Source organism: Alligator mississippiensis, chromosome 12, assembly GCF_030867095.1.
Source record: "Alligator mississippiensis isolate rAllMis1 chromosome 12, rAllMis1, whole genome shotgun sequence".
Classification (NCBI taxonomy): Eukaryota; Metazoa; Chordata; order Crocodylia; family Alligatoridae; genus Alligator; species Alligator mississippiensis.
Window position 1 is genome coordinate 20,185,373 of NC_081835.1, and position 22,467 is coordinate 20,207,839.

General features: G+C 49.1%; 1 protein-coding gene across 6 annotated transcripts in view; it reads right to left on the reverse strand.

Moving 5' to 3' along the window:
• Positions 1–22,467, reverse strand: part of NCKIPSD (NCK interacting protein with SH3 domain) — a 91,613-nt gene that overhangs the window by 8,626 nt on the left and 60,520 nt on the right. For all 6 annotated transcript variants that reach the window (XM_059715920.1, XM_019495414.2, XM_006273333.4 and 3 more), the window contains 4 exons: positions 20,483–20,653; positions 19,125–19,211; positions 16,947–17,085; positions 705–785 (listed from right to left, as the gene is read on the reverse strand). In XM_059715920.1, coding sequence (XP_059571903.1) covers positions 705–785; positions 16,947–17,085; positions 19,125–19,211; positions 20,483–20,653 — 478 coding nt within the window. The remainder of the gene's footprint in view (positions 1–704; positions 786–16,946; positions 17,086–19,124; positions 19,212–20,482; positions 20,654–22,467) is intronic.

Consider the following 22,467-nt stretch of genomic DNA (forward strand, 5'->3'; position numbering starts at 1 on the left):
ATTTAGGACTGAAACAAACAACCCTGATCAAGGAGTCCAGGCCCCTGCTATCATGGACTCAGCCTAATTTCCACTCCATAGGGCAGACTAATGCAAGGCGGTGTTTTACTGAGAACAAAGTTAGAGTACTTGAGACTACAGATCCCTGCATGCAGTGCTCAACCTGGAGCCAAAAATCCTTGTGGAACTCTGGACTAGGATCCATGGTCTGTACATGCCCCTTCCTGTTAAAATGGGAAGTGACCACAGGGTAGTTCCCTAGGATCCGCTTTGGTGACCCCCTGAAAGCAATGCCTTGCTCCAAGTCTGACACCCTCAGGCAGACTAACAACATCAGTGCTACAGGGGACAGGAAGGCAAATTCTATCCCCTTCTATTAAATAAAAGGCAAGGAGAGGACAATATTTTAGCAGGCAGAAGTGAGCAGGGGACAGCCAGGCAGCAGCATTAACAAAGAGCAGAACAGATTTCTTTGCAGAAGACTTGCATGGTAACAGCACTTATCCCTGCAGGTAGCAAAGCTGTCTCCACACCTGTTTGCTCTCTGCTCCCTCAAGATCTAGGATCATTGTAGTCCAGTATTTCAGCAGCCCTCCCCCATGCTGTAAGAGAAACTTGGTTCTCCTTAGCTACTGGACCACCAGAAAACCCTGCAGGATGCCTGGGTATCAGCTTTTTGTCTCTGTAGTGCCTCTAGTTCCTACCGTAGTGATGATATGGCAGCGGCTCTCCCATAGAGAATATCATTGCCAGCACCAGTGCAGAATAGCACATCTTTTGATGATCTGTAAGATAAATCCATAGATCTGGTCGTTAGTACTCTCAGGGGTACAAAGTGTGTCCTTTGGTTTGAAGTGCAAGTCATTTCAGTACATACAGGAAAGAATAATGTCTGTATTTATTGATCCATGAGACAACAGCTATCTCCTTTATAAGACCCCTGTCTTCTGCAACACCAATAAAAATCCGGCCAATTAATAACGACCATGCTGAGGAGCATAATGAGGCTGATGTGTGTGACATGCAGTTGACTGCACCCCCTTCTCCACCCAGCACAACAGACTGTAGAACTGTCTGGGTCTCAGGGCACTGCAGTAACACACACCTTTAATCACCACCTCAATAAGGCAATACAAGACGAGGACTGGAAGTCTTGTTCAATTTTTGGTTCAGTTACCACAGCTTAAATAAAGGTGGGGAAAGGGTTCCGTTTCCTTCTACAGTCCTTCCCAAGCACCTCTGCTCCAACCACATCCACCCCCTGTGATTTCAGTCCGGAAATCAGGCCCTTCCCCATGCAAACCCTGCTTTACCTCTGTTCTGACACATCCCACACCAAGGGGACTGGTCTTGGACCTTTCATGAACAAGACAGCTATCGAGTGTGTGCTACCACTAACCTACGCATCAGCTAACATCCGTAGGTACAAGATAAATCAGAGTAACACAAAAGTTTTATGAGAAGCAGTTAAAAAGAAAAAGAGAAACCCCATTTTTAGCCATGAATTAACATGGGATTTGAACCCAGGTCTGCAGAAAAGAGGTCATTACCTTCATTTACAGTGTAACACAGCCCCTCACATGCATTTCAGTCACAACTTTAAAAATGCACTAGTAAAGTAGAAAAGCCACTCACTCAGGATGGGGCACATGTATGCAAGCAATAATCTACCACATGCTCAGAAGCAGACTCTTTGGGCCAGTGGTGCCTAGCAGAACTATGCCTATGCTCTCATGCAACCACTCCAAGGGCATAAAGAGAAAAATAGCATGGCCCAATGGCCCCTCTACTCCCTCCCCATCAGAGAAGCCTGGGTTCCAGGACTCTGCAGTAGCAAGGAAAAAGGCACATTTTGGAGTGTGCACCTGTGAAAACGTCTCTGAGAACTCCTGTCACCATATAGCCTTTTTTGTCAGAATATTAGTTCTTGGAGATCCCACTCTTAGGGTTACCAATGTTGATGCTGAATTCACCCGCTCCATGCTGCCTCCTGGCATGCCAGGGATGATCTGACTTCCTTTTGTCTGGCTATATGAACATGGGCATCATGGTACTGACTATCATTTGACCAGCTGGCTCCTGAGTCAATGGTAGGAACTTGATATAGACCTTTCAACCGCTGTACGTTCCAATATGTTTCTACAGAGGTCGTCCGTCTCACAACCCCATGTGTGCTCCATCAGAGAAGCAATGCATTACCCACTAAAGCGTGGGCTGGCAGAAGCTATGACAAAGTCTGCCTGCATGCCTTCCTGAGGTCTTTTTGCCTCAACGGATAGGAGCAGAAGGATCCCCAGGGTACATGCATGGCTAATAGGAGGGCAATGTTGAATGGAAAGACTGCCTTCAAGCACATGGGACATTCTTGTGCCACTGGAATGACCAGATGAATGAACACTTAAAGACAAGAGTTTGATGGGGTGAAATGTCCTTCGATACACACCCGCAACTGGAAGCCCATAGTTTATCTAGCTGTGGTAATCACTCCTTTCCTACAGCAATGTAAAGGACCACCTACTGCAGCCAGAGAAAGGAGAAGAGGAATGTGAAGGAGTTGGTGTGAAAGACATCTTTTCTCAAAACATCAGAACAAAGCTCTTGAGTTCCTTTCCTGCTTCAAAAGAGCATCTTAACTAATGCAAGGGATGAATAATTAAAAAAAACAACAAACCACTCATCTACACAGTCCACAGCTTTCAACAGTTCATTGAAAAATTGAACCCAGGAAGGTATTCATCCCTTCAGCCATCTTTAAAGTTTTTTCTGCTCAGCTAAGGATTGCCTGCTCAATATTTCCTGCCACATCACAGTTACATTTGTTTGCAAACATTTCTGCATGATGCTGTTTTCAGTAGATTGGTTCTGGCTGAATTAAGGTCTCCACAATATCCTGGAACAATGCTCTGGCTTCCAGGTGTGCATTCTGCCAGCTTTCTTGGGTACACAGGCATCTCATGCATCAATGTGTCCTATGGCCTGCCGATCCAGCACAATTTTCACTGCCAGTGGCTCTACAAGAATGCTCCACCAGATCATAACCATCGTCTTGCTTGAACCTTAATTAGCCAATGCACTTCAGTAGGGATTTGCAGAAGAACCACAGGAAAGGGTATGTAACAAAATATAATTAATTGAGTCTGGAAGATTTTAGAAAGAAGTGTGTGTATGCTAGTACAATGCTTTGCAAGCATGGCAGGATACAGACAGATGAAATATATTCAGTTTCATCTCTCAGGCAGTGGTTGGGTCACTTATTATATACGAAATAAATAAAACCTGGGTTTCTTTTAAAGCAGCAGGCAGGCTAGAATGATCCTTTTTACTACTTGAATGTGAATTTAGTAAAACTCTCCTTTCAGCACAGTACTTTCACGGTGAACCAGGGGTCTCTGCAATCTATTTTCCCCACTCACTCCTGCTAATTCATTTTGAAGGCACCTCACTCGGTCCCCTGCTCTACTAGGTCTGGACTGGATCCTTCGCAGACAGCATGTTAAGCCATGGGAGGGTCAAACCGCTGAAGATGCCCATCTAACTCCTTACACTGTAAGCACCCTGGACAGAGACCATTGCTAGATCACTGGTGCACTGCTGCATCAATAAAATTACTATACTACGCCCACCTCTCTCATATAGAGAACAGTAACAACTACAGCCCAAGACTGAGGTTTGCTAGCCATACAAGAGCTGTAGGAAATGCCATGGGAAGTTCCAATACTCCTCCAGGAAAGGAATCCTCCAGGCAGGCATTTACTACCTGCTCAGTCGTTTGAAGTTTGTCACATTTACACTATAGAGTTTGAGTCACCATTCTGTGCAACAGGAGACAACAGCAACCTCTAAGTGACCCTTTTTAGCTGTGCTGTGCTGAATGCAAACTAATGACATCCAACTGCCCATTGGATGTTGACTCCTGACATCCAAGTCTAAGCAGCTACTTTGTCTGACACATGACCTGGCAGCATGAGACAGAGCAGGCAACATCAGTGCTCCTATTTAGCCTCTCATTATACAAGGACAAGGAGATTCAATGACCATTTAAAACACATGGCTACATCTCAGTTTGTGAAACTCTCTACAACAAGGGATCAAGCCCCAGCTAAGTTAAGGGCTTGGACACTCATATCAATAATGGAAACACATGCAGCTACAGTGAGCAGGTAAACAATCTGGTAGGATACAAAGCAATTATTGCCTGCTTGATGCTGAGAAGAAGCTCCCTGCCTGGGCATGTCTTTCCATAATTATTCATGAAGATCCTTCATGCTTCTCCACAGCAGCTGGTGCTGGCCATTGTCAGAGATGGGGTACTGGACTGAGGAGGCCATTGGTGAGGCAATTCCAATTCTCCTAATACAGCAAGGAGCTTCCTTTGAAATTTGAAGTGATGAAATAATGACAAAAAAATGCTATTATCAGAAACTGAAAGTGTGGGGAGCAATTCTGCTTCTGGTAACTGGAAGCCAAACCTGGAAGAAAAGATCCTACTTAAGGAGGGGCAGAGGGAAAGGAAAAACTTAAACTGATGCTGCCCTGGCACATCTGTTCTACACTATAGCTAGCCAGGAAGAGAGCAAAAAAACCCAGCAATTAAAGCAAGGCAGATACACTTTAACTAGGTTTGGCTAAAGGCAAAGAATTCACTGGCATTAGAAACTGGGACCGTCTTGGCTTTGTTATTTTTGCTGCCTGCAATCCCCTCAGCCTAACAGTTTTCTGACTGGGCGGGGGGGGGGGGGGGAAGAGGAGGAGGTGATATCAGAGCTCCAGCCACAAATGGCTTCTTCAGTTCTAAAACTGGAGTCAAAATGGTGGAACACAAAGAGAAGCTGGACTTTAAACCAGTGCAATTATTCAATATAGATTCGAGTATGTGGTTTATTGGTATATGGAGTGATGGGCAGATGTTTTGGGGCATTCCAGCTCCAATTAATCCCTTTCAAGGGACTGGCTACTCATTGCCATATTCTTCATAATGTCAGCACTGTACTGAAGAGCAGCATCTGCCATTCAAAGCATGACTTTTTCTGGGTGGTACCAACTGCTGCAGAAACACACACAGTGTTAGTGCAGCTCTTTTGGAAGAATACGAGATGGTTATTTACTTGACTGGCTTTGCTGACAGTTCACCTGAATACAGCTCAACTATTTATGAAGTACAGTAGAGGCAGGGCAGCCACATATTTTGCAACAAAAATGTTTGTTCTTATACATTTTAAAGACTTTCTTGCAGATTCTTACAAACCATGCCTCTCCCAGCTCAAAATGCACAATGGAAGAGAAGGGAAGGGGAGGAAGAGACAAGGACTGTCTCTACAGCCCAAGCAAAGAGATTCTGATAGTAGTTTTGCATATTTTGAACTGCAACAGGGGACAGTGCTGATTACAGAGTGGATTAGCTGTCTGTTTTCCTTGGAAATGTTCTGGTTAATTCTGCCTCACTGTCTTTTTATAAGCTCTTCTGACGACACAGAGATAGATCTGCAGGCCAGCAGCATCTCAGGAAAATGACTGTCCAGGAGCAATAAAACCAAGGCATCTGGCAGAAGAACTGGACAGCAGCCAAGACGCCTGCATCAACCCCAGGGTAAGCGCTTTCTCATCAAAGGCATCCAGAATCCATGCCGAGAGTTTTAGCCTCAAGTGTGCCTCTTTAACGAGTCAGGCGGGATCCTGTCAAACTTTTGCAGCCGGCTTTACAATCCCCAGTTGCCCAAGTGCTGGCACCAATGGCTCTGGTCCCTGCCATCCGCAGAAGGGATTAGACACTCTGCGGCATATCAGACAATGGATCAGCTGCTGCTCCCAAATTCTTCATGCCAAAAGAAGCTCAAGCCACTTCAGGAATCAAGGTCACATTTTAACTCAAGGTGCTGTATTCCAGCACAAACGTTGTTCCAGAACAGTACACAGAAGGTCCAAAGGCCCCCAAGCAGGCCTGCCTGGGGCAAGAACAGATACCCATGTTACCAATCTCCCCCTGCCCTGCCCCCCACCCCCAACTCCATTTCCTAGAGCTGGAGCCCCCACCTTTTTGCGACTTGCTGTTTAAATATCCACTTCCCACTGAAGCGGGTGGAACATCAGAGAGACAGGCTGCTTGGCAAGAGCAGACACCACTTACCCGCCAAGGTGAACCTGGCAGGTTTAAACAGCACAGGATCCAGGCACCGATTTGTACGGCTGCCATAAAGGAGCTGTCTCTGGCTCTTGCCCCCTTAAGTAAGGGAGGAGGAAGCACAGACACCTCCTCTACCTGGAAGGGATGCCTTTCATGATCACTGCTCTGATACTACCTGGAATAGCAATGAGAGGAGCAAGGGGCTTTTTATCAGTAGAAGGCAGCTCTCACTTTTATGAGATCAGGTGACCATTACAGAGACCAAGAGGCTGCAGCACAAGGAGTTCAGGAGGAGGCAACGTACCCAGCACCTCAAAGCATTTCAGTCACCTCCCCACCTCGCCTCCATCACAGCAAAGCTTTGTAGTTCAGAGAATGCCCTGGATGCTGTAGGGGAAGTCGCATCCAACCACAGGAACTGAGAGAGTTGTGTGCATGTCCAAGTAGATTACAACGCTGCTCCATCTGCATGGAGATCTGCAAAGCTCCACATGAGTCGGCTGCTATCAGAGCCCACTGCTTACACTAAGGTTGACTGTGCTGCCAAGCCACGTTGCAGCCCTGGGACAAGAGGTTTTCCTTTCCAGCAGTGCTGCTGGCCAGTTGATGAGCAATAATGAAGTGCTCCCAAGGAGGTGAGAGCCCAAGGAAGTACGTGGTATTGTATGAATGTAGGGCAAGCAAGGATGAACGCCAAAGTGAATGCAGCACTCCCTGCACACAGAGTATGGCAAAGAAACATCCGCCTGCAAATGGGCTTTATGAATTAGTGATGGATGTAAGGGGAAGTTTATTTTTAGACAGCAGCCCATTAGGAGTAACCCTGCAAGCTTCTTGCAAGTGCTAACAAGTGGGGCTCCATCACCGCTCATTTCCATCTCAGATGAAAAGGAATATAACCTACACAAGAGGTGCTTTTGGTGCAAACCTAGAAAAACCACTGATGCCATGTTATATGCACTGTGTAGGATAAATAAGCCCCAGGAACAGAGACTGTTCATATAGTTTAAACATGGGGAGCTCTGTCCTCTTGTTAACCCAGCATATCACATGCTACCCCCAAGCTTAAAGTACCTTTTAACCACTCTGTCCTGTGCAGACGCACTCGAATTGTGGCTTTCTTCAAGGAGAGATAAGGGCTCTCCACTAGGGTCAGCCCTTTTTTCCCCAGGCACTCATCCAAATGCTAAATTAGATATATTGGCCCTTCCCATTGCACAGGCTGCTTTGGGCAGTGGGTGGAGTGGGTGCCTTGAGGCAGCACATCCTATTACCCCATTTCTCAGAGGCTGCCCACAGGGAACATCCATCGCTGACCTAAAATGGAGGTAAGGAGCTGTCCTGAGCTGAAAGGTTAAAATCCTACCAGCCTCTTTGGAGACCAGATCACTACCTGGAACATGTGTGACAACACTTGCAGAGGATCCAACAGCAGTAGGGACTTGGCTCAGGACTTCAGTTTCAGTTATGCCAAAGCACGTCTTTGTAAGGCTACACTCAAGCCAGTGTTCCCAGGCAGCAAGACCAACTGAGAGACCAACTGGCGGCTTCGGCAGTGGTGTCTCGAGGCAGGCTTCAGATTCCTGGACAATGACCCGCACATCACGACGAGGGGCATGCTCAGCTGGGATGGGCTTCACCTGTCCCCCAAAGGTAAGCGTGTGTTTTCTTCTAGGTTGGCGGATCTCCTCCGGCAGGCTTTAAACTAGGCTTGTCGGGGGGAGGGGAGTACGAGGGCAGGGGAAGCTGTGGACCACCAAACCATGTGGCACCCACAAGGACAGCCCAGCCTGAAGAAGGAGAACATTGGAAACCTGAAAGCCATGGGGAGACCAGCACTACAGAACAGGTAAGAAACAAGAAGGTAAGAAACAATGGGCCCCTTGGGACTCGGAGCGGTGGGGCAGCAAAGGCACCAGTCGCAGGGCTCAAGTGCCTATATACTAATGCTAGGAGCATGGGGAACAAGCAGGATGAATTAGCGCTCCTGCTTGCACTAAACACCTATGACTTAGTGGGGCTAACAGAGACCTGGTGGGATTCATCCCATGACTGGGCGGTACATATTGAGGGCTATAGATTGTATAAAAAAGGACAGGTCGGGGAAGAAAGGGGGGGGGGGGGTTGCACTTTATGTCAGTGAGCAATATACATCAACCCTTATCAAGACAGAATCCAAGGTTGAGGAAGTAGAAGGATTGTGGGTTAGGCTACATGGGGGGCAAGGAGAAAGGGATTTGGTGGTAGGGGTCTGCTACAGACCCCCACACCAAGGGGAAGAAATAGATGCGGGGCTCCTGAGGCAACTCTCGGAGACCATAAAAGCTAAAGAGGCGGTAGTCATGGGGGACCTAAACTACCCAGACATCTGCTGGGAGACGCAGACAGTAAGGTCCCATCGCTCACGCAGGTTTCTAACCTGTGTACAGGACCTCCACCTGACACAGGAGGTGCATGGTCCCACTAGGGGGAATGCCATACTGGATCTGGTATTGGCAACAGGGGATGACATGATAGGGGACCTCCAGATCGGTAGCCATTTGGGAGACAGTGATCACCTAATAATAGAATTCAACATAAGACGTCGAGTGGGTAAGGTAACTAGTAGGGTGAAAGTGCTAGACTTTAGGAAAGCTGATCTCAATGCACTCAGGCGATTAGTCAAAGAAGCACTGCAGAGTAGGAGTTTTGAAGGGATGGGAGCCCAAGAAGGGTGGCTGTGCCTAAAGGAAACAATCTTTCGGGCACAAAGCAAGATGATCCCCGAGCAAGGCAAAAAAGGGAAAGGGGCCAGGAGGCTTCCATGGCTGACCAGAGAAATCCAGGGCAGCCTAAGGGCCAAAAGGGGAGCACATAAAAAGTGGAAACAAGGTGAGATCACTAAAGATGAATATACCTCCTCTGCTCGTGCTTGTAGGGAGGCAGTTAGGCGGGCCAAAGCTACCATGGAGCTGAGGATGGCAACCCAAGTAAAAGACAACAAGAAATTGTTTTTTTAGATATATTGGGAGTAAAAGGAAGGCCCAGGGAGGAATAGGACCCCTGCTAAATGGGCAGAAACAATTGGTGACAGACAGAGGGGACAAGGCTGAACTCCTCAACGAGTTCTTTGCTTCAGTGCTCCTAAGCGAGGGGCACGACAAGTCTCTCACTGGGGTTGTAGAGAGGCAGCAGCAAGGCGCCAGACTTCCATACGTAGATCCTGAGGTGGTGCAGAGTCATTTGGAAGAACTGGATGCCTTTAAGTCGGCAGGCCCAGATGGGCTCCATCCGAGGGTGCTGAAGGCACTGGCCGACATCATTGCAGAGCCACTGGCGGGAATATTCGAATGCTCATGGCGCACGGGCCAAATCCCGGAGGACTGGAAAAGGGCTAACGTGGTCCCCATTTTCAAAAAGGGGAGGAAGGAGGACCCGGGCAACTATAGGCCGGTCAGTCTCACCTCCATCCTTGGTAAAGTCTTTGAAAAAATTATCAAGGCTCACATTTGTGAGAGCCCGGCAGGGCAAATTATGCTGAGGGGAAACCAGCACAGGTTTGTGGCGGGCAGATCATGCCTGACCAATCTAGTCTCTTTCTATGACCAGGTTACGAAACGCCTGGACACAGGAGGAGGGGTGGATGTCGTATACTTAGACTTCAGCAAGGCCTTCGATATGGTATCCCACCCCATACTGGTGAACAAGCTAAGAGGCTGTGATGTGGATGACTACACAGTCCAGTGGGTGGCGAATTGGCTAGAGGGTTGCACCCAAAGAGTCGTGGTGGATGGGTCGGTCTCAACTTGGAAAGGTGTGGGCAGTGGGGTCCCGCAGGGCTCGGTCCTTGGACCGATACTCTTTAATGTCTTCATCAGTGACTTGGACGAGGGAGTCAAATGTACTCTGTCCAAGTTTGCAGATGACACAAAGCTATGGGGAGAAGTGGACACGCCGGAGGGCAGGGAACAGCTGCAGGCAGACCTGGATAGGTTGGACAAGTGGGCAGAAAACAACAGGATGCAGTTCAACAAGGAGAAATGCAAAGTGCTGCACCTAGGGAGGAAAAATGTCCAGCACGCCTACAGCCTAGGGAATGACCTGCTGGGTAGCACAGAGGTGGAAAGGGATCTTGGAGTCCTAGTGGACTCCAAGATGAACATGAGCCGGCAGCGTGACGAAGCCATCAGAAAAGCCAATGGCACGTTATCGTGCATCAGCAGATGCATGACGAATAGGTCCAAGGAGGCGATACTTCCCCTCTATCGGGTGCTGGTCAGACCGCAGCTGGAGTACTGCGTGCAATTCTGGGCGCCACACTTCAAGAAGGATGCGGATAACCTGGAGAGGGTCCAGAGGAGGGCAACTCGTATGGTCAAGGGCCTGCAGACCAAGCCCTATGAGGAGAGACTAGAGAAACTGGATCTTTTCAGCCTCCGCAAGAGAAGGTTGAGAGGCGACCTTGTGGCTGCCTATAAGTTCATCACAGGGGCACAGAAGGGAATTGGTGAGTATTTATTCACCAAGGCGCCCCCGGGGGTTACAAGAAATAATGGCCACAAGCTAGCAGAGAGCAGATTTAGATTGGACATTAGGAAGAACTTCTTCACAGTTCGAGTGGCCAAGGTCTGGAACGGGCTCCCAAGGGAGGTGGTGCTCTCCCCTACCCTGGGGGTCTTCAAGAGGAGGTTAGATGAGTATCTAGCTGGGGTCATCTAGACCCAGCACTCTTTCCTGCTTATGCAGGGGGTCGGACTCGATGATCTATTGAGGTCCCTTCCGACCCTAACATCTATGAATCTATGAATCAAGGGGCAACACTGTCTCCTCAACTGCTGGGAATAAACCCATCATACTCCTGCTACCCAAGCACATCAATACTACTCACAGGCAATTGATGGGGCACAGGCTAGGCTCAGTATACAGTTCACTAGGGCCTCTGGGCATCACATTTTGGGCAGGCTACAGGTTCATGTGGGAAGCCAGTGCTGAGCAGCTCCTGTGCTGTAAATGTATACCTCATCTGACTGTGTAGGAACTGCCCCACATGGATAAACACACTCGAGACCCTTCTGTTATGCTACAGGGGATTCCTGCAAGGGACAACTGAGGCTTGTCGACAAGGAAGAGGAAAGGTAGCCTACATATCTGTGGCTTGCATCCTGCCCATTAACACAGCAACCAGGGCTGTATGTCAAGCACTAGAATGAATCCTTAGTGCCAAACCTCAGTCTCCATAGTGCAGGGTTGTATGATGCACATTGGACAGACAGGGAAGGCTGAGGGTAGCAAAAACATGCATCTAACCCCTCAGTATCAGCTCTGTTGCACTTATTGCAAAGAGACCACTAGCATAAGTGGGATCCCTCATTGCTCTCTGACTCTGGGGTGGAGTCCTTGACTTCAGCATCCCCGTTTCTCTCCTTGATTCCTTCATATGACCAGCAGGAGCCGTCACTTACCCTCCCAAGAGCTTTGGGACCAGACAGTGCAGGTAACAAACCAGTATAGTTTTTTGCAAATGGTTAGAGAAGATCACAATAGGGGCCTGCATTGCCTGTGACTAATGCTCCCTTGCTGAGTCAGGGAGGTGCTGTGTACTTGCAGCAATGCGACTCTGCCAGACAGCCTTCACCAGTGCACGTCCCCACTGCAAATTCAGGAGACCCAGAATGAACACGGGCCCCCTCTATGAGCAGCCCTTTACTTTGAATTCCCACTCTTGCTCCCCCTAGTTCAGTGGGTGAGAGGTTGTTTGACATACTTCCTTGTTCCTTTGTCCATCAATGACCCTGTCCCTGATCTCTACAGGACCTCCAAGGCAGCATGCCAACAGCATGATACCCCATTCATCCAACCTTGAACAACACCCCCCACCCCCAGACCACCAATTGCCTATTTTCTGCTTCCAGTAGAAGCCACCAGCTCCAAGTTACCTGGTTTCAAAGAGATTAACAAAGCAGCTAGAGGCGCACCAATACATCGGTCCGACATGGGATTGGCATCAAACTAATAACGTGGGGAGCAGATCAAGGCCCCCATGGTGAGGGAGGGAGTGAGGCAGGGGCAGGTACTACCCAGCCAGGGCGGGGTGAGGAGCAGGACAGAGCTGTCTCTCATCCGTGTGTGTGTGTGTGTGTGGGGGGGGGGGGGTAACGTGCAGCTCTGACTGCTGCGCGCACGTGCGCAGCAGTGGAGAGCGGCGGCGGTGGCACGCAGTGGAGAGCGCGTGGCATGTGCCCCTGGATCTGCATGGGTGTGGTGGGCTGTAGCTGCGGGCTGGGGCCAGGGTTGCACTGGGCTCTTCCTAGCATGGAGGGGAGGGAAGGGTTGGGCCAGGGCAGTGCTTGGGGTGGGCAGCGCTTGGGGTGGGCAGCAGCAGTGCTGGGAGGAAAGGTTGGGAGGGGCTATGGCAAATTTTGGGGTGGCTGCAACCCTCCCATATTCCCCCTCCCAGTGCCACTGCCGCCCACCCCGAGCACAGCTCAGCCCCTGCCAAGCAGAGCCCCATGCAGCTGCAGCCCACCCTGCCTACGCCGATCCAGGGGCACACCTTATCCCCCCCCCTCCCCCCGTGCCCTCCCAGGGTGTGCACAGCAGTGGCAGCTGCCCTCCCCTGGATAAGCCATGGCTCTATTCTGCAGCACTGCTGGATAGGGCAGAGGGCACAGCAATAGGGACTTGAGACTTTGGAGTGATGGAGCAATACATCCATCAGGATGCTGGCTGGCCTTGCCACCACTTGCCATTACAAAATGGAACAGCATTTTAGTTACTCACTCTTCTGCCTTATTTCAAAGAAAACCTGGGGGTGGGTGAATGCAACAAAAAGGCCATAAGAAACTAGCCAATTCACTGACACTCCAGGCTTTTACTGGAGTTCTCTGGTGTCCCAGCTTTGAGCCTCTGTGCCAGGGATCAGCACTTCCCAATCCCACTTGTTTGTGGGTACATGCTTGTAACCAATGGCAATGTGTAGGGGGTGCACGTGCACCCCCTGACAGAGCTGGTGCACCCCATCAGGCCGCGCTCCCCGTTTAGCCGGGGGGCAGGCATGAGTGCCAGTGTCCCCCCTGCGAGCACTGGCCTGCTGAGTGGGGCCGTCAGCAAAAGTGGCCATGCCACTTCCGGAAGCGGCATGGCTGCTTTTTGGCAAGTAAGGTCAGCTGCCAGGGACACCCCCCCCCCCAATTCAGTGAGATCGGCTGTAGGGGGACCCTCCCCAGTCACTAACCGGTGCCCCCTGACTCAAGAGGCTCCAGTCGCCCATGCTTGTAACAGAACCACGGCCCTGTTTTTGAAGAGCAGCACAGGCTCTTTAAGGGCAGCCTTTGTAGCACAAGCAGCCAGCAGAGCAGGGATTAAGGGACAGCCCTGTAGCCAGGTTAGCTGACAGGGGTGTCACATGACTGGAAGCGGGCTCAGGCCCAGGCTATAAGCCCTGGGCTCGAGCCAGTCTAGGAGGCCAGCCCTGAGAGTCGCAGAGTGCAGAGATCCTGGCAGCAGCATAGCAGGTAGGGCTGGAAGGAAGCAGCTATGCAGGCCTGGGAGCAAGGAAGAGCTACCTGAGAGCAGAGAGAGACTTGTTATGCAGACAAGTGGCCTTTATTGTATTGCACGCCCAGCAAGAGTTTGGGTGCCTAGCAGAAGGCAGAAGTGCTTTGATTTCAGGTACACCAGTGGCTTGGGTTTGGGACTAAAGGGATGATTTGGAGGTCCCACTGGTGTCCTAGGGGCATGCGACTGACTTGAGCCCCGCTGGCAGTAGGCTCAAGGCAGAGAAGGTGCTGTGCCCAGAGAAAAATAAAGGGTGGATGGACCTGCAGAGCCCAGAGCAGGGCAAAGTGTGGGGCTGCAGAGCCCAGAACCCAAAGCAGGGCAGAGACAGGGCCCATGGGTCTGGCACCCGAGAGGCCAAAACCAGGGTTGAGGGCCAAACATCGAGAACAGTGGGCTATGGGACCAGCCACAGTACTGGGGCAGAAACCAGGAAGGTTAAAACCCTGGTAAGGTAGGGATGAGTATCCCACCCGAATGACGACTCAAAACACCTGCGAGGCATGAGGCATGGTGTAGGGGTGGAATGGAGCCACACAATTAGCCTACAAGGCATCAACTCCCAACACCTGGGGATCATTAGTGTAAGATCAGGGCAGCCTCCTGTACTTTGTTAACAACTTACTTCAAGGCATGGCAGGAAAAAAAAAAAAAAAAGGGTGGACTGCCCTGAGAGCACAGAGCAAGAAATTTGCTTAGGATCCAGGGGCTTCACAGCAACCCGAGATGGTGCCCTGTTACAATGCTATAACCAGCACAGTCTGACCTCCAGGTAGTGTGAATGCAGAGGCAAATAGATGGGATCTTAACTACTCTCTCTATGGTGCCTATCACCATCATCAACTGCTTAAATTGGTCAATACCTGAAACATTTGAGACCACACAGAGAGAGCTGGGGTTTTTTTTGGTTTTTTTGGGGGGGTTCTTTTAATATTTAAAAAAATGCACAACTTCTCTTCACCCCACAGCTACACTTAAAAGCTAGATCTCAGGATACAAGGCAGACAGGGATAAAATGGCAGAACACCACAACAGCAAAACATCACAGGTCAAACCTGTCGGGCGAGGCTTTCCCACTGACACCTAAGCCATTCGACAGGAGATGGGTCAGATTTCTGAAAAACACATGCACCAAACGTGCAATACACAGGAGAGGAATGTTAGGAGGTGACAGTGCTAGGAGCTGAGGAAGAGGCAATCCCTGGCCACAGTGCAGTTTGATGAGATTGATTTTTTTTCATCTTCCCATCGGAGTGCACTGGAGGGTACGATCAGTCTTCCCTTCTCTTGCCCCAGCTCCAGGTTTTTTGTTAGGTCACTAGTCAGTCTCCAGCAGAGCCCAGTGAATCCAAGCTGCTGATAGATGTCGGTGGCTCCCTGACACTTTTCTCCAACACAGGGCAGCTTCTTTTCGTTTGGGGCAGGGTAAGAAGCAACTGATCTTCCCACTGCTCCCTCCCTGCTCAGTGGGATTTTTCAAGTTGCATTCAATACAGAGGCAAACGCTATAGCTCTCTTGCTGCCTTCTTGCCCAGCTCTAATGAATGCTTTCTTAATTTCAGTCACATCTGGCTGCTCACACAGGGGAGGGCCAGCCTAGCTGTGACAGTGCCCCCTTGCCCTGGGTCAGGCTAAGCTTTGGCCTCAGGGTAAGCCCAGCAAGAGAGGCAGCTCAAAGAGAGCAGCCTCCCTGGGGAGCTTCCCTCTGCAAGTTTTATTCTTCGTTTTGTCTCTGCACCAGGAGCCTAGAGGGGCTTGTTAAACAGTTTTCTCTTTGTGTTTGACACGGAAGCGCCGCCCATTACCTCAATTAAGCTGTACTTCCATTTGGCAGGTTGGCTTCAAGTGCCTCCCCCGCTCCCTTCCTTCAACCAGGTCTTCAGGAAGGTGGAGTTGCATTGCTGTCATTTCACATCAGGTGTTAGCCAAGAAGAAAGATGTCAGCAGCTTTCACCAGTAGGGACTGAACTGGGAGGAGCTGGGGCATAAAAGTCTTATACACAAGGCCCAGAAAATTTCTGTGGCACTGCATAGTACCTACAGCCACGGGCAGTTTTCAGTTGTGCTGAGGCTACAGGAAGGATCCAAGCTGCAGCTACCTCCAGAAGTAGCATGCATGTTCCAGGGCACAAGGGCTGCCTGTATTAATGCCAAAGGACCCCAGCCTTCCCTTAGGAGTACGGGGAGAGTCCCAGCTCTCTCTCTGGGAACTGTATATGCATGAATACTCTGCATAGCACATTCCCAAGCACTACTAGGTGCTGGCTATCTGCACATGCCCTCACAAGAAACAGGTTTGTTTCCATGCCCTCATCCACACTGGTGGCAGGACAGCTGGAGAGAAGAAAAGCACCTCGGATTCTAGACTAGCAGGTCAGGGTTGTGCTGTCAGTCTCTCTGCAGAAGATCCAGACCCCTTGCAGGGGAGGGAAATCTCATCTTCAGAGGCCATGAGCAGCAAAACCTTCACATCTGCAGCTCTACAAAACAAAGGTCATAATCGCTGCCAACCTAGAAGGCACCTGCCTACTAGGATCCAATACGACTGGCTTGTCACCACCCTCCACCAGCGATGCATATAAACAAATGAAGGGGATAAATTACAGAACAGTACAAGGGAACCGTCAGACGAACAAGATGCCTTGCAGTATGTTTGTCAAGGGATCAGGGAAGTTTCACTGCTTGCTTTCAAAACCAGGCAGAACTGGAAAAGTAGGGAAGGAAACAATCCACAGCAAGTGCTCTGGTGGTACTGACAAGCAGTAAGTCTAGCCTCAGGGATGGCTGCTCGACTTGAACTGCTGCATCTCTGTCAGAAAGAACTGGGCACTTTGCACAGGGGTGGAAAGGCTGGGGCTCACAGATGCAGCTTGCCTAGAAGCAGCCAGATTTCTGCATCAAGGACCTGCATGCATCCTCTACCACAGCCTTGAAAGAAAGCTGAAATACCTGAAGCTACACTGGTAGATAAACAGAATACCAATGCATGCAGCTTCCTGCTTAGCAGGACATTGGAGAGCGAGGCAGCCTGTGCCAGTGGGATGCTACCTCCACATTTATTTATAGCCTCACTCAGAGGATTAAACCCAGCTGGCTTTACCGAAAAAATCAAGCTGCCTAACCCTAAGAACAGATATGCTAGTCTCCCCCAGAGCCTCCGGCAGCTTGCCAACAACTTGTGAGAGGTTAGAGCACCAAAGCTTTGTTACAAGCTGCTGAGGAACCTATCTAATGGAACACGCACCCTTGGGGAATCGCATGTCAGAGCAGCTCAGAGATTGCGGCTCACCTTGCGTATGAGTCTGCATGTCTCGGGCCAACTCCATGGGGAGGACAGAGTTAACGAGCGTGGAGATAATAGCAGCATCCAAGTTGCACATGGCTCCAAAGCACTTCAGCAGCAGCAGGCGGAGTGGCACTCGGTGTTCCTGGAAAGGAGAGCATCCTTCAGAGAATCATAGAGAAGCAGGGCTGTAAAGAACCTCCAGAGGTCACCGAGTCCAGCCTCCTGCCTGAGGCAGGATCACCCTATCCAAACCATCCTACACAAATCCATAAGCTAACCTCTTCATAAAACCACCATTAACCCAGACACAAGACATAAACACACTAACCTGCCACAGGAAAGGCAGGGGAACCACAGCAGCCAATATCCTGTTTCTGTAAAAGGTTGTTAATATATGCTCAAGAGATACCAGGTAGAGGGTCATGCTCCTCTGCTACAGAGAAAGGCAAAAACCCCTTCAGTCCATACCAGTCTGACCATGGAGTAAAATTCCTTTCTGACCCCAAATACCGCAATCAGTCTGACCCTGCGTGGAGAGGCAAGACCCTCTAGGCCAGGAACCACTGCTTTGAGTGACAGCAGGAGCACTGGCACACCCCAATCAAAATCCCCAGCTTTGGCTCCAGCCCACACCCAATGCCTCTGAGGAAGGCTTAAAAAACAGCCTGACATGCAGGAGAAACAATGCCAGGATTGGGCATTCAGTTCTACACAGAAGCCCGGCTAAGCATGCAAACACCTGCATTTACTCCAATGTCTGCATTTAGTTCTAACGTGGGAGTAGCCCCAAGTTTCAGCACATCATCAGGAACAGCATAGGGTTGTCTAATAAGATTAGATTGTGCACCCATCCCAGCTTTTAGTTTGAACTCTTTAAATCTAGCCATGAGGGTAGGTCTTATCTCAGACAGTCCCAAAGACTGCACATGCAGCAAAGGCTCAGATTCTAAATGCAACTCAACTCTGCTGTTGTGATGAGATAGGCGATGCCCCCATCAAAAGCTGGTCTGATTTAATGAACAAGCGGACAAAGACTCCATGAGCCCTGGTATGAGAGGGCAAGCAAGTCCCCTGGGAGCATGAGGCTTGCAAAGCCTCCCTTTCCCTTGTACTGTCTTTGATAACTCAAACAGAATCTTGAGGGGCTGCTATGAAGTTATTTGATTTGATGCTGAGAGGATGGGATTTTAATCAAAAAGCTTTAGAACACTGCTATGTGAGTGCCATTGTCAGGACTGTGCTCAAGCCTGGAGCGCACACAGGCACCATGGTGCAACATTAAGCCTGCCACTGCTCCAAAAGCCAGCCTAGAAACTGATCAGAGCTCAGAAGGAAAGCTTGATGAAAGGGCAGCTAAGTCCTGGCATGCGGTGCCCTAGCTATGTGGGCAGCCTTACTGCTCTCTGTACGGTCAGTCCTTCTATGCGGATACACTCAGAGAGCAGGGCAGAGCAGACCACCACTGCATGGCAGGGAAGCCAGCAGATTCCTGTTTCCCACTGCTCTTCTCAGTTCTCTGAAACATGCTGCAGCCCTTCCATGCCAAGCTGAATTTAAATAGAGAACATACTAAAAGCTAAGCATAACAACACTTAATGTACTATAGCTGGAAACTAACAAAGAGCCCCTTGTCCGTGTCCAAGTCCCACAGCAGTGCGCTTCGGAAAGGGATGGGGCACAGAAGCATTTCCGAAGGCTCTAAAGGCAAGCTCAAACTTCTTCCTCTGAATACTGATTTCCTTCCTCAGTCCCAGGGCTTCTCCTCACAACCTACTTTCCTAAGCAAAGCTGTTTACTAATGCACAGACGTGCGTCAATTGAGAGGAACAGTAGCAGCCCGTCAGCTTTCCCACGGCATTCTCAGAAGCCCTTCCTCTCAGTGACAGCAGAACTGCTGCTTCTGCTCCCGAGTGGAGCTAAAAAAGAAGCAAGCTTTACCCTTCAGACTCCTGGCACAGAAAACTGGACACTGCTACTGAAGCCACTCCAGAGGTCCAGTCCTGCAAGTAACCTATATATGTACTACAGTAAACCAAAAGCAGGTGGTGTTTCTGAAACTCAGCCCAGTTTAAAGAGCAAAGCGTCCAAATGGAAAAGTTTCATACGTTCACCCTTGTTAGCCCTTCTCTTGAGCCTACAGGAGACCTTCCAATAGAAGAAACAGGCTGCAACATCTCTTACCATCTGATAATAGGCCACAAGGGACAGGACTGATTCAAACTCATTCTTCTTGCACATTTTCTTGCAAACCTCAGGATCTGCATCCGTCTGGAAATACAAAAATGGGCAGGTCACACAGGTGGTACCCTGCAGAAGCAGGATGGACTGTCAAGAGTCTGCAGCAAGTCTGGGTCAGGTTGTCCTTCAACAGTGTGAAAAGTTGTTCCCACTCAACCAGGCCTCACATTCCTGTGTTCCCAGGCCAAGTACCTTATAAAGAAATCAAGGGCAATGCCCGAAACCTGCATCTGAGAGCACAGCTGCATTAGAAATACACGCACACACACAAAAAAAAAAAAAATCAAAGTTCTGGAGCTGTCTCAATGCCACTCCAGCGCATCCTCCTCCAGGTCCTATAAACTAAAGAGCAGCTTCTCGAAACTACTGCTATGCAGTACCATGTTGTGCTATGGTCATGAGAAAGTGTAATATATGCATATGTAATCCAGCTCCCACACAAAGATAAGCTTGCGTGGACCACAACAGCTGCTTCCAATGAAAACGCAGCTCTCCACCTATGACACAACATGTTGGGAGGACATTTCACATCTGCTAATTAAAAATTTTGAAATTCACCTTCAGGGCTTCTGTACCTTTGCAAACAGGATAGCTCTTACCTTGCAGAACTCTGTGGGCACACAGAAAGCTGGACTCAGTGTAACCTGGTGAAGTGCACATCTGAGGGAAAGAACTGAAGCTTACATGTGTTGAGAGCAAATTAAGAGTTAGGCCCTTTCTCTGCTAGCCACAACCCGGCATTGGAAGCAGGTCATAAGTACAGCTGCAGGTCATATTTTGTAATGTAGCTTTAAAAGGCAGCAAAGATGGACAGTATCAGGCAGTTACTGGGGCTATGGCTAGAACATAGTTTCTAATGTCATTTGCCCTATGTGAGCTGGTTGGACAGCTAAGCCAGGGTTGTTTTCTGACAGATTTGGCTTCACATGAGCTTCATGGAGTTTCACTCCCACCCTCTGCCTGGGCAGAGGATTTTGGGTGACTAGGATAGGTTACTACAATGCTCACTGGCATGTAGGACAGCGGGGACTAAATGATTTTCATGACAATTTTGCAAGGTGGATTTGAACATGATTACCCAGCAAGGTAGACTGCACAGAGGGGAGATTCCTCAGAAGCCAGCACCCTCCACCCCAGACTACATTATTGCATATAAATGGAGTAATGACAGGATTACATACCAGGAATAATGGGTGCAAGATAGAAGAAGCCAGCTGCTGAACTGGGGGCAGAACAAGGAAAAGACATCGAGGAGCAAACAAGGGCCCCGGGCTCCACAGAACCAACATGCAGGCACTCACCAGGATGCGAAGCAGCTCTTCCAGGTAGCAGCAGATGACATTTTCGTCTTCATAGAGAGCCCAGCTGCGCTGCTGGGCATCATCTTTATGCCTGGCCAGATCGGCAAAGATCACCTCGAGCCTCTGTTCATCATGGCAGATCTGTCCCGATGGCAGCCCTGAACTCAGATTCTGCAAGATGACAAAGTGCTAGCAAACTGAATCTCAGGATTTTGTGTTAGCGAGAAGTTTTATGGGTCTCAATACTGACAGATCATTACACATAGCCAATATAACTGGTGGCAGGTGGGGCATCAGGTGAAGACCCCACCTTCTAATCAGGATAGTTTACACTTCAAAACATTTTCCAGTTCTCTTTTTCCCTTTCTTGTAAAGCTCGTGGCATTGAGAAGTCAGTGAAACCCTGCTCCTCTGTGTTGTTGCACAGCCAGAAACCAGCTTTGCATCTGCAAGCCTCCCACACTTGGGACACTTGGCTGGTTTGCCTTCACAGGGTGGGAGAAGCTCACTTAGTTCTCATTAAAGGTTTCTCTGCAGAGATGTGGGCTGGATGCCAGAGCAGCTGGTTTTCTCACCCTGACCAATGAGAAGTCTACCCTCAGATCAACTCCAGCAAGCATCCTTCCAGCCAGGGGAATTTATACCTGGGGCTTGTTTGGATCAGATAATTACAATGTGGCATGTACATTCTTTCCTCATTTCTTAACAGGGAGTCAGAGCACTTGGAAAAACAGCACACTATTTGCATTGCACTAGAGAGGAATGCCACCGAGTGAAGAGGTGAAGCTGTTCTCCACCAGAAGCAGCAGAAATTTGGGAACTGGTTCAAGGTGAACTAACTTCTGCTTCCTTAGACCACTGAAATCTACCAGATTCACAATGTATAAGGAAAAAAACCCCTAAGCTGCCATATTGGTGGCACCAGAAAGGATTCAGTTTGCCAGACATGTCCACTTTCCAAACATGTGGAATAAGGAGAATACTTTCCTTTTAATTTAAGCAGTTCAATATGCTAAAAGCATCAATTAGCCTCCTGACACCCAGCTAAGGTATGTTGCTCCCAACACACAAAGCTAGTGCTTCAGCAAGCCCACTTTCCATCATGGAAGCATATAGGTGAACAGGATGGATCAAGAAGTTGATCCGAGTAGTAAGCCCAGCTGTTCTGGCATGAGCTGCGTGACACATTTTCCCAAGAGAGAAGTGTTGCAGAGTGAGAGTGCAACAACGAGTAGCTCTGAATGTGATCACACCAGTGTGGAGGCCCCATTTTCCCTCGGACTCCAAATGGACAGATTTTCATTTCATTCATCTGCCAGCTGTGTCAATTAATAACAGATGGCTACCTATTTGCATCACACTTTGACAACATAAACACCTTAAGTGTTAAGCTTTAGGAATAAGGCAGGAATCAATTTCTCTCCAAATTGTTTCACCTCTGCTTTTCCTCAGATATTCAACCTAGATGACAATTCAGAGTCATCAACTAGTCTTATTGAGCACAGATCTCTCTCTCCAATTATAGAGTCTGTATGCAATAACAGCCACAGCCTGCATGGCACTACCTTCCTGTTTTATGCAAAGTCTTTGCGCTAAAGAGCTGGCTCCCTCAAAAGGTAGTGAGCGAAGGCAAAATAAAGGACAAAAAGCAAGACATGGTGGTCAGATGGTAATCAGTCATGTCCTGATAGTTTTAAGTACTACCTTGTTTCTGTAATGAAACAGAACCTGATTATCCTACGCTACAAACAAGCTAGTTTCTTCAAGGTATCAGGGGAGCAACATGTCTTTAGGAGGGATTTCAACATGAAAGTACCCTCAGAGCAATTTAAGTTACAATTCAGGATGAAAAGGGCAGCAGTGGAGGCACTGGAATGCCTGGGAGAGAACAGGACAAACAGCATCCAGAGACTGACACCATTTGACAGAGGAAACATGTTGGGACAACGAGACACCAAAAGAGGCCGGAGTTTTCTAGTAAGAGA